The sequence below is a fragment of the Macaca mulatta genome, chromosome 13 (genome assembly GCF_049350105.2).
Source record: "Macaca mulatta isolate MMU2019108-1 chromosome 13, T2T-MMU8v2.0, whole genome shotgun sequence".
NCBI lineage: Eukaryota > Metazoa > Chordata > Mammalia > Primates > Cercopithecidae > Macaca > Macaca mulatta.
In genome coordinates this window covers 61,762,501-61,775,663 of record NC_133418.1, presented here as the reverse complement: position 1 = coordinate 61,775,663, position 13,163 = coordinate 61,762,501, and the positions used below count along the sequence as shown (strand labels likewise).

Below are 13,163 nucleotides of genomic sequence, written 5' to 3'. Positions count from 1 at the left end.
AACACTCAAGAAAACTCATGCCCTTTTGGCAGAAGCTCCTTCATGCCCCGGTGTTAAATTATACTATTGCTAAATAGAATTTGGTATATTTATAATTGTGCAAGTCCAAAAGAATGCTGATATTTAAGGAAAACTGTTAAATGTTTAACCCAAAATTATAACTACATTTTACTTCTTTCTGTTTAAAATACTACAGAACTTGGTTAGGTTTGATTTTTTTTTTTTTTTTTAACATTTTTGTTGTTGCTTACTCACCTTCCTACCATAACAACCACTAAAGGCTTTATCAGAAACCAATCACATCTTTTTAATGCTGAGGACATCCATAAGTACTGGATTGAATTTTTTAATATTCAATTTATGGAAGTATAAAATCAATAATAATATGTGATGCATATGTCCTGATTCTACAGTAGGTTAGTAACACAGGAAAAAATAGCCATTTCTTAGGTAAAATAACGGGAGAATTTTCTAGTTTCAGCTGTAGCAACTTTAGGGAATACTTTAAAGATTGGTTAATTTTAATCCTAATAGGCTTGACTCTTGTCCTTTTTAAAAACTCTCTTCCTACTTAATGTTTTCCAAAAAGAACACACATCTCAGCCTTCCTGTTTGGAGTTAACTAATAAATTGTTTATGGCTCTCAAGCATGCCAGTTAAGTGTTGGCATGTAAGTAGACAGGCCTCCCAATTCAGATTTATGGTTTATTTTGTGGCAATAAGAAATAGGAATGCAAACTAGAATCTAGAAGCCCATAGAATATATTATGATTTTTATCCTTGCTTTATTTTCCCCCAAAATTTTTTTCATATGTATATGTCATAATGTTTTAATAATAAATTGCTTAATCTTTATCTTGATTTGACCATAGTTCATCAGATATTGTTTAAAAGAGAAGCCTTGCAATATAAACTGACCAATTTGCATGAAAGTAATGACAATAGCATTTATTAAGAGTCTTATAATTAGAAAAGTTATTAATCTTTATGAAAAATATCCAGCAAATGGTGGACATATCTATTGCAACCATTTTATTAAGGAGTTGCCTTTTATTAATTTAAGAATTAGTTGTGTTTCTACTCATTTTGAACTATTGTATTATGAAAGATTAATGTATATTAATACATTCCAAAAATGTAATAATCTGTATTGTATTTCTGCTATCTAAGTAGAGGGTATTTGTAAACATATACCCTGTTTCAATGGTGGTTATATAGGTACATATATAAACACTGGATTCTAATAGTATGTACATGATGACGATCTGAGATAATGTTAAGAATTTGTTTTAATATGGCATTATATTTATAAATCTAATATACTAAAAGAATTAAAACTATAAAATAATATTCAAAATGAAATGTATCTCTTCCTTTAAATATCTAGTTTGTTATAACTTGTTTTATTATGTATAACATACAGTGTTTATATAAATATATACATCACATACAGGCACAGGTTTTTAGGTAAGCATTAGCTACTATTTAAAGTATAACTAAGCTCTCTTTAGATATGTTGACTGTATTCTTTAAGGGGAATGATTTTGGTGGGGGAATATACATATGTAAAGGATTTTTCGTATGTCTAATATAATATCCTTTTCTTCTTTCTTTTAAAATATAGTAATACTTTTCTGAGCTCACATAAAATTGACAGTCTACATATCTAAATGCATCTCACTCAGTTATTCATGGTATTTGCATATTTAACAGAACAAAACAGTAAGTTGGTGGACTTGAAACTGAAGAAGCTCCTAGAAGTTCAGCCACAGGTGGCAAATTCACCCTCCAGTGCTGCCCAGAAAGCTGTAACTGAGAGCTCAGAGCAGGACATTAAAGTAAGTCTTACTTGTTTAAAACATTTGGCTTAGTATCTGTGTCTTCTAGTTTCTGCCAGCAGTTAATTCTAAAAGCAATTTTTTACCAAATTCTTCACCAATATTAAGATTAGGGTATAAGAAATTTTTACTGGTGAGGTGTGGTGGCTCATGCCTGTAATTCCAGCACTTTGGGAGGCCAAGGCAGGAGAATCAGGAGTTCAAGACTAGCCTGGGCAACATATTGAGACCACGCTACTGAAAGTAAAACAATTAGCCAGGCATAGTGGTGCGTGACTGTAGTCCCAGGCTGAGGTGGGAGGATTGCCTGAGCCCAGGAGTTCAAGGCTGCAGTGAGTGGTCATCATGTCACTGCACTCCAGCGAGGGACACAGGGCGAGACCTTGTCTAAAAAAAGAAAAATTAATTTAAAAAAGTAATTAAATAGGCAGTAAGTAAATATCAATATGGTAATCAGTATTCATATACTATTTTTCAGGGAAACTACTGCTTTAAATTGTTATTTCAAGTAAAAATAGAGGCAATATGGAAATTATTCTTGAGTTCTATATCTATGTATATTTTGCTAAGAAGAATACTGTTAAGAGAATTCTAGCGCATTTTTCAATAATCCTCAACCTTCTGCCTGTTTAGATGAACTATATGTATGTTATTTATAAGAATCATCACACCTGAAAATGGTAATGTGATTGAATATAAATGTTTAAGATAACTTGCATGTGTTTTGTGCCATTTTGCATCTTACCTTGTGTGACATTTTAGTCAAAATGCCACATTATAAGAATATTATTAGACTGTTTATATTATTCCCACCCACATGTTTCCCTGCTTTCCTCACAGTGGTTAGTATTTCTGTAGCTTTAGGGCACTTCCAGTCCTGTATAACTTTTCACCCACCTGCGGACTATAGGGACTGCCCCGCTGACTGAAAGGATTTCCTTCCCCTGACACAGAGATGCTTTGAAGTCCCAAAACAATGACTTTCATTGCTTTTCCCCTATATTGTCAGTTTCTATAAATTGGTGATGAAAGTGTGTGGCAGCACTAGAGGACTTTTGGTCTCTATCTTTGAACAAAAGGAAGCCTGGATCAGGTCTGATTTTTTGCGTTCAATTTAGCTTTCTGCAGTGGATTTAATGCAGAATGAAGCTGGCCTAAGAATAATACAATAGATTGAAAAGGCTAACTGAATTAGTGGGTTTAGAGGAATACATTTGTAAAGTGGCAGAAGTCCCTAGTCATAAAAAGGTTTCTTAAGATGGGATTTGCTGGCTAATCGCACTGATATTTTAGCATGTTGCCAGGCCTAAAAAAATTTAGCTGTGTTTGTTTATTTTGGTAAAGACTTGAGTTTTAGACTATTGGATAGTTATTATAACAGTAGAACTCTATTTTTCTTTAAAAAAATAGAATAAAAGCCAAAATTGTTCCTACCATAACTATATGGCTAGGATATTACAAGCATGATATTAATGATAAATGCATTAGATAACTTTAAAAAAATAAAATAGTGCTATTTTCATTTTTATGGTTTATCTGTATAGATAAAATTGGTTTTGCTTTCCAAAACACTCTTACATAGTAGTCTTTAAAGTTATTCCAACAAAAGGTATGCTTTAAACAGCTTGCCTTTGTATGATTCCTTTTAGTTAAGATTTTGAAAATGGTGTTTATAAAGAACATATAAAGTCCATCTGTTCTCTTGAAGCTTTCAGCGTTGATTTGGGTTTTAATTTTTTTTAATAAAATGCAGTTTACACATTTATAAATGAGGCATTCTGTGTTTGTGGAAAAGGATAAACTGTTACCTTCCCCTGAGGATTCTGTATCCCAGGCCTCCTTGAGGCTAGAGAATAGGCCATTGGAGGGCTCCCTCATTACCGATTGTCTCAATGCAGAGGAAGGGCAAAGTCTTGGTAGCTTTTGATAACCAGTTTCAGCATTCAGCAGGCTTAGCTATTAGTCATGCATCTTAGCCTTTCCCTATTTACTTTCAAAACACTTAATAAAAATAATAAAAGATTAGGTATAAAATGAAATATTTGTTTGGTACACAGCACCTCGGTATCTGCAGCTTCCACACACTGCAGTGGTTCAGTCTTCTGGGATATTTCTTGTTGATAGAACCATTTGAATTTGTTACCAGTATTAACATGGGAAGCTCCGGAAAAGATAATTGTAGTTTCCTTAGCTGTAAAGGGCTTACTTACAAATCTGGCTTTGGAAAGTTATAGCTGATGAAATGCAGTTCAGTAGGGTAGTATTATAATCCTACCTTTTAGCCTTCATCCAGCATTAGTGGTTTATCTCAATGGGCATAAAATTAGAAACTAGTTCTTGTTGTCATACAAGTCTGTGGGGCTGTGCAAAACTGATGACACAGAATAGTGGGGAAAATAGGAGGCAAACATGGCTTTTAAATAGTATGTATCACTGGTGGAAGACATGTTCGTATCAAAGTTATCAGGAGTTAAACCATGTGTCCCAAAGTTTGTGATTACAGGTAACAGAACTTGCAGTTGAGCTATTTAAAGTACTTTAAAATCCTTTTCTTGCAAAAAGTTTCTAAATTAGTGTTTTCTTATATCAGTAAAAGTTGCCTTACTAATGTGTAATTTTATGTTTATGCGATCAGGACTCTCTTACCATGTGTTGTTTTACTTTTAGAATGGCACAGAAGATCTCCGGACTGAACGATTACAAAAAACAACAGAACGTTTTAGAAGTCCTGTTGTGTTCAGCAAAGATTCTACAGTCAGAAAAACTCAACTTCAGTCTTTCAGCCAATATATTGAGAATAGACCAGGTAGAACACTTTTTAAAATGCTTTCCCACCTTATGATTTAACTATATATAGATATCTATATATAGTTTATATATATATATATAAAAAAAATAATCTGGTAATGTAAATTCACATTTCAATACACAAATATCAAGCTTTATAATAATTTTACATGTCTTTCCTCTTTTTTTTTTTTTAAGAGATGAAAAGGCAGAGATCAATACAGGAAGATACAAAGAAAGGAAATGAGGAGAAGGCAGCGATAACTGAAACTCAGAGGAAGCCATCAGAAGATGAAGTGCTTAATGTATATTAATTTTTTGTGTGGTTTCATGATTGCTGATAATTCCAAACTGTATGTGGAAATAGTGCCTTTATTTGTTAAAATGAGATGTTAGGTTTTTTAAGATGTCAATCTCCAGTGCATTCAAAGCAGAGTGAGAGGGGTGCACTGTTGAATTAGTCTGCAGTGTGGTGATAATTGTCAGATAAAAAAAAATGAATTTTTCAGAGTTCCACAGCCCCAGTTTCCTTGAGACATTTCCATCAGGGCACTTCCCATAAAGAGATTCCAGTATTGATCTACCGGGAGGATTTTAATTATTACAATAGCAGATACCGCAGAGCTGCAGTTAGAGGGAAAAGTCACATGAGACCTGCTAGAATTTCTCAGCCAACCCATTTTGTTGGCTTGGGTTAATGGGTGTTCAACCTTTCCATTATCCAGATCAGCCGTGAATTACTAGCTGAATGATGTTTGCATTAATATAATATATATGGTAATTTCTTCACTTAATTAACGGGGAGGTTCAGCTCAGTAGGGGTATGGGCTGATCATGTGTAAAATTGATTTGTGAGGGAAATATTTGATAGACCGCAGGGAGAAAGCTGCTTTTGATGGACAGCTGCGGGACAGAAGCAGGAAGAACAAGTTTTAACTTGAATTTTTGTCTGGAAGCATAGCTCTCTTTAATAGTACTACTTTTTAAATTATCTACAGTTTTTCTAGGTATTTTCATTGTTTTCAGTGTTAAAATATTCTTTGTTGGATTTTGAAATCTTTACAAGTATACTCAGAGTCACCAACTACATTTTAGTACTCTAAAATCTTCTCATTTTAAGTTGTTTACTTTAGAAGACCTGGAGAGGTATGAGCTAGAAAAGAACAGCTCACTGATAATCCTGATGAAGTATTTGGTATAACTTTTAAGTTACAGAATACTTAAGTATACTATGTACTCACACTAAAGATACCTGATTATGAAATTTCTTTCTATTTTTAACTGAACCAATCAGTAAGAGCAATGAAGTTTGTGTGTTGCTTATCACTTCTACTTATATATTTGTTTTTTGTATTGTCTTTGCAAACTACTGTATTTGTTTTGTCTGTCTCTATGGGAATGAGAAAAGAAAATTTCCCTTTTGAAAATGTTCTACTGTCTGGTATATAGGTTCAAAAAGCATTCACCAGATTATCCCAGATTTTAAAGTTACCATTAGCATTTATTCTATTATTGTATTTTTTCTGTTATATTTTGCATTGAGATGGAAGAATATTGATTTTGTATAAATTTTTTAAAAATACAGTGACTTTTAAAATCAAACTATCCTGAGAAATTTAGTTTTATGATTTCTTAAAATATTTTAACTTTACGTTTGTCAACTGCCATAATCAATTTAATAATAAGTTGGTATAGATTGAGGTCACATATGAGTACAAATTACTTACCAGTTCAAAAGGTATGTAAGTTATACATATAGTTAGACATATTCATTAATCATGAGAATTCTAAAATATGTTCATAATTAACATAATTCTTGATTTTATTTCCTGTTTAAGGAGTAGTGAAATATAATTCCCTATAGCTTCTAAGAGATCCATATGCTAGGTACTGAAGGAATTTGACAGAAGAAGTTTGTTCACACTTATTTCTCTGAATAAATAATGTTATAAGTACTTATGATAGTATTGGTGGTGGTAAGAATAATCATTTAATCAGTTCTTCAGTATTTCTTAGCTAATTAGATCTCTTAGCCCCAGAAATGTCAAAAGGTAAACAGGTAATCCAAAGGGAGCCATAATTAATCAGTTTTTATGACTATACCATAAATAACCCTGACTTTGATGATTTAAATTTGTAATATGATTGTTAAAATTAAAGGTATACTGGCACACATACATAAAAAATATATTTTTTAAACATGGATGGTTCAAAAAATAAATTTTCAAATTAAAATCCAAACTTGGCTAAATGGAAGATTAACAAAATCAATATGAGTTTTCTTAGATCCTGTGTAGCAAGGCTTGAAACCACCTGTCAGGTTACTATTTACAACTGTAATAATTAGTAATACATCAACAGAATGGCATATTAAAGTACAGGAGCCAGCTGGAGGGAAAATTGGAGATATTGTGAACTTCCCTTAGGATCATTTTTAAAGTATTTTTAAATAATGTAATCATTGTGAAAAAAATGTATCTCTTTTGTATTTCCATAGAACAAATTTGTCTGACCGTCTCAGGATGGATGCTTTCAAGGTCAATTCCTTAGTAAAACTCCATTTTTGTATATTACACTTTTGAGTTAAAAGTGTCATTGGTGTGTGTTTTGATAATCACAAAGGGGAAAATTATCTTCTTTGTCCATGCTTAAATAACTCTGACTTAACTCTAAGGATAATTTTTTTTTTAACTTAGCATTAACTTTTAAAATCTGGCAAATCTGGCTGTGAAATTATAAACATAATAGTAAACAGCTAAAGAGTTCTCTATTTACAAAAGTTTGGTATATGTAATACATATGAAAATTTTCTGAATCACAGAGAGTTGCTTTTGGTACTAAGGGTGATACTAAGGGTGTATTTGGTTCTCTAGGTAAGTGCTTTACTAAGTGTTTATAGAAAGGAAAAATGCAACTTACAAGTGATTTTTTTTTCCTTCCTGTTTGTTCTTGTTAACAGAAAGGGTTCAAAGACACCAGTCAGTATGTTGTAGGAGAATTGGCAGCACTAGAGAATGAGCAAAAGCAAATTGACACCCGTGCCGCGCTGGTGGAGAAGCGCCTTCGCTATCTCATGGACACAGGTACGGTGCCCAATTACACTGTAAACAGTTTTGGCAAATTGAGCGTTCACAAACTCTTATAGAGTTTTGGAAGTGTGAATCTTTGAAGCCTGAATGTTCAGCAAAACTGCCTTGAAAATAAAAAGGCTGCGATTTGCAGCCACCTCTCTGGGCCCTGGTGATAAGAGTGCCTTCATGGGAAGTGATAACTCGCCCTGATACCGTGTGAGCCAGCACTATTGAACAGTGTGCTCATCCATGCAGAGTTGGAATACACATCTGTGCCTCATTGATATGCCACTGCTTAAAAAAAAAGTAAGATCTTTACTGTTCTACTGATTCATTGGGGAAAAAAAAGATTTGGCCAGCTAAAGCCATGTACTGCATGAAACAGAGCACTGTGCATAGGGGACGGCTCCATGGACTAGATCACTGAAATTTGAGAATACTATCTGGTTACTGATGCTCCACAATTTTTTTTTAAGAGAACAGGTTTTTAGAAGTCTGTGATACTTTGTGTCACAGTTGCATTTGAAAGGATTAAGGTATATAGCAAGGTTTGTAAAGATGGGTTAGAGCACCAAGTTAGCTCCTAACCAGAGGGCAGATTGGCTTTTTAATGCTGATTGCCAGTGGTGATTGAATAGATCTGAGAGCACAATAAGCAACTGGAAAGGAACTGTGTGTGTGTGTGTGTAAAATGCTACCCCTACAAAGATATTAAAATGTGAAATAAATTAAATCATTCATACCAAATTATAAGTTATATTAAGAAAAAAAGTCAAAAAATACAAGTGGAAAATTCATTCCTGTAATCTAATTAATTGCTTTAATTGTATGACAGTGTTAAAATAAAGTAGATTAGCATGATTTAGGATTGGAAAGCTTTCCTGAACTTTTTCTTCTCTATTTTCCAAAAATGTATTTAAAATAAAAGAACTTCTCCAAAAATAAGCATTTATATGGGACATTTGAAAATGCATAGATTAGTGAAATCAGAACATATTAGAACAGGAAGGAACCTTAGGCTTTATCTGGGACAGTGGATTTCATACTGTGTTCTATGGAGTCCTAAATCTTCTTCAGAGGCACCTCAGGGGCTTGCCAGGACAATAAGGGAGCAGAAAGTAGACAGACATCTGGATTCCTTACCTTACTTCAAATAGAGTGGCTCTGAGTTTATTTATCTGAAATAGTGGGCTTTTTGAAACAGTTTATTTGAAGAAAAGGTTCTACTGCTTAAAATTTAAAACCAAAAATACTTTTAAAAAAATCTATTACTTAATCTTTTCATTATATAGGTGAGGGGACAGAGGCGTAGGAAACATTCAAGGTCAAACAGATCACCACATGGTAGACCTTAGATTAGAATTCAGGCTACCAGAACCCTATCATACACGATCCTTCTTGCTACACCAGAATATGTAGCCCATGTATATCAATCCCCTAACAAGTTACATGCATGTTCAGTCTTACACCTGTATACTTGTATGGATTCAGCATGGATCCATAAACCAATGTATTGTTTTATATTTGCATTTTTTCTTGGGTTTCTTAGGGATTTTGAAAATATTAGCTATGTTACCTATATTAAACATATAATTACTAGACTGAATAACATTTGTAATATATTTTTAACTATTTCCTGTAAATATTTTAAGGAGACACATTTCCTTTTTTATTTTCCAAACAAATGGAACTTAACCGCTTTCCCTGGTTGTGTTGAATAAATTCAATGTTACTATACAAGAAGACTTGTGCCACTAGTGAAAAAGCTATAAATCCTGTTTCCTCTCCCCCTTTAGCACTTGGAGCCTGATTTATTGAGGGTTCTAACCAAAATAGACTCAATTTCTCCTTCCTACCCAACATATCACTAGTGAAGCTTTGAAATGGCCCCATTCCAACCATAGATGCTTTATAATCTGAAAGACAGTCACAGAATACAGGTTAAATCTAGAATCCTTTGGAGCTTATTTTATTTCTTACTTCACATGACAGAATCTGATCCTAACTGGATCTGCTTCTGCAGATTTAGACCAAAACTGAGTTGGTCTCCCAACTTCATAAGCTCCAAGAATCATCCTAGACTGTTTTAAACCTCCTCCAACACAAATAATGTTTTAAGAGTTGCCTGAAACCTAGTATCTGAAGTAAGAGATAAGATGTTAGAAAGTGAAAGCATACATTCATCCTTTTCCTTTTTGGGTTCCAGTTCATTCCAACTTCTTATTTATTATAATGCCTTTTTTGGGGATGTTAGACATTTCAGTGTACTTTCTGATTCTCAGCCTAGAATTAAGGAGAGCAGATAGTGCCCGTGTTTTTTATATGATGAGACTGAGGCTCAGACAGGGGAAATGACTCACTTAAGATGATCTCATTAGGAATGGTGGAGTTAGGGCTTGAACCCAGGTTTTCAGGTTTTCTAGCTCTTGACTCAGTCCTCTTTCCTCACTACATCTTCTTTACAGAACAAATATACTTTAATCTGCTATTTCAGTCTTTATATACTTGTAGATAATTGACTATATTCAGGTTTTTTGCTGATTTGAAATTCACATAATATAAAATTAACCATTTGAAAGTGCACAATTCTGTAGCATTTGGTACATTCGCAGTGTTGTATAGTCATCACCATTGTGTATTTCCAGAAGTTTTTCATCACCCTAAACACGAATTCTATTCTCACTAAGCAATAACCTTCTATTTTCTTCTCCCCCAATCCCCTGGGAATCTTAAATCTACTTTTTCTATGAATTTTCTTTATTGTAGTTATTTTCTGTAAGTGGAATCAAACGATATTTGTCCTTTTGTGTTTGGCTTCTTTCACTTAACATATCTTCAAGGTTCATCCATGTTGTAGCATGTACCAGTACTTCATTCTTTTTTATGGTTGAATAATATTATATTGTATGTTTATACCACATTTGTTTATTCATTCATCTGTTGATGGATATTTGGGTTGTGTCCACTTTTAGCTACTATGAACATTTGTGTACAAGTATCTGTCTGCATCTCTGTTTTCATTTCTTTTGGGTATATACCTAGGGTTGGAATTTCTGAATCATATGGTAATATTGTACTCAATTTTAAATGAGTTGTGAGGTTTAGGTAGAATTCAGAATACATTTTCCAAAAGAAACACTGTTGTAAGTGTCTACAAGCCAGACAAACCCACAAAAACCTGTTAATTCCAAATGTAACTAAATAATACTAATAGTTATTTTAGACCTGAGTCCTAGGCTTCCAGAGCTTGGGCAATATTGGATTTTAAGCACCACCCCTGTGACGTTGAAGCTACTTACATTCTGGGGGGAGACAGGATGGGTGGGGCCTGGATGGCAGCCCAGATTGCTGGACGTTTCTCCTGGCATATTGGCAGAAGGCCTTAGCAAGAAAGTAGGAAAAGAATGTAAAAGTCTCATATAACAAGATGGGGAGGTGCCAGGGATGAGAATTGCAGGAGCTGGGAAAGGGCACCAACGACACAGATAGAACAGCTATGGGATTTATATGTTTGGTTCCTTCTGAAATTGTTCAGTAATCCTAAATCAGTGATAGTTTGAATACTGAGCAGCCATACTGTGTATGGGAGTGTGTGGGTTTTTTTCTTTTAAACTATATTTCAGGCCGGGCGTGGTCGCTCACGCCTGTAATCCCAGCGCTTTGGGAGACCGAGACAGGTGGATCACCTGAGGTCTAGAGTTCGAGACCAGCCTGGCTAACATGGTGAAACCCCATCTCTACTAAAAATACAAAAAATTAGCCAGGTGTGGTGGTGGGTGCCTGTAACCCCAGCTACTTAGGAAGCTGAGGCAGGAGAATCTCTTGAATCTGGGTGGCGGAGGTTGCAGTGAGCCAAGATCGCACCATTGCACTCCAGCCTGGGCAACAAGAGCAAAAGTCTGTCTCAAAACAACAGCAACAACAACAACAACAAAAACTATATTGCAAGGCATATTATTTTCAGCCATTTTATCTTGGGATCTGTAAAATCCCTCTGTAAATACAAGTGAATTTTTTTCTCCACAGCTCTTAATGGTGTGTGTGTGTGTGTATGTGTGTGTGTGTGTGTATAACTGTTTTTGAGGAGGAGTATTTTAGTTTCTACTACTTTAACTTTGTAATGATTACTTCTTTGAGAAGAGCAAAACTTATTAGTTAGAAACATCTATGTATTCCAAGCTGACACTTCTTTTGTAAGTATAGTGCTAATGGATCTGTGCCAGCAGTGTTGTAACCCATGAAAAATGGAGTTTATAATGGAAATGCTGATGGGCCCTTTTACTATAGTGCTACAAATAGTGTTACTATAATGAATGGTGTTTCTTTTCATTCCCAATCTGTTTTCTTTTAATGGTTATCAAACTTTTTAACTGTAGTATTTTAATTTAATCTAATGATTTGAGTTTTTTAAGTTACAGTGTTTTATTTACATTTTGAGAGTAAAAGTTAAAATATTCCTGAGCAGGGAATAACAATAAAATTGCATCTTGCAAGTTTATAATCTTTAAGCACTGAGTAAAAGGATCATGAGCCTTCTCAAAAATACTGATACTGTAGCTTTCTGTAGAGTATCCATTCCAAAAACCTAACTGGCCATTTAAAAATATTAAATATACTTAGGAGCCTTCTCAAAAATACTGATACTGTAGCTTTTTGTAGAGTATCTATTCCAAAAACCTAACTGGCCATTTAAAAATATGAAATATACTTAGGGAAAAAATGAATTAAAAGAACTTTTTTCTACACATTCTTCAGAGTGTTTCTTTACCTCATCCTTTGAGGAATCAAATGTAGTATTAAAGCTGCTTTAAAGCAGGGAGTAGGGCCCACAAAAAAATAAAAATCAAGATGACAATAATGGCCAATATTTTTTGCATGCTTATTAGATATTTGGCTCTGTGGAAAGTACTTGACACATATTTTGTTGTTTCTCACAAAGGCCCTATGAGATAGGGTCTAGTAATAATTGGGACTATTAATAAACATCTTTTTCAGATGAGGAAACTGAGGCCAAGAGACATGAGTAACTTAGTTGCCCAATTCATACAGTTTACAAGTGGGAGAGCAGGAGTTAAACCCAGTCTGATGGCTCTGGAGCCTGACTCCCAGATACCACCTGACATGATCCCTGCTTCATCTCTCATCTTCTTAGAGGTGAACTTCTGATTTTCCTGGGGTTCTACTAGTAATTCTCTGGACACTGTCATTACCGTTTTATGATTTATAATTAGTAAGTCAGAAGAAATAGATCAATATTCACTTCTTATGCAAAAAAGATACCTAACCAACCTGTTTAGCTCATTTGAGACCCAACAAGCTCATGTGCCTCTTAACATTATTTCTTTACTCTAGTCATCACAGTGTAATATGCATGAAAATCAGACTGTAAAACATCCCCATCTGGGATAATAAAAAGGATACAAACAAGGTTCCCTTCAAAAGAAGCATCTCACTCTTTACTAATCTT

General features: G+C 34.1%; 1 protein-coding gene across 30 annotated transcripts in view; it reads left to right on the top strand.

Moving 5' to 3' along the window:
* The window catches only part of EHBP1 (EH domain binding protein 1), a 418,858-nt gene that overhangs the window by 362,865 nt on the left and 42,830 nt on the right, over positions 1 to 13,163 (top strand). For all 30 annotated transcript variants that reach the window (XM_077958265.1, XM_077958254.1, XM_077958260.1 and 27 more), the window contains 4 exon segments: positions 1,714 to 1,838; positions 4,506 to 4,644; positions 4,824 to 4,930; positions 7,585 to 7,708. In XM_077958265.1, coding sequence (XP_077814391.1) covers positions 1,714 to 1,838; positions 4,506 to 4,644; positions 4,824 to 4,930; positions 7,585 to 7,708 — 495 coding nt within the window.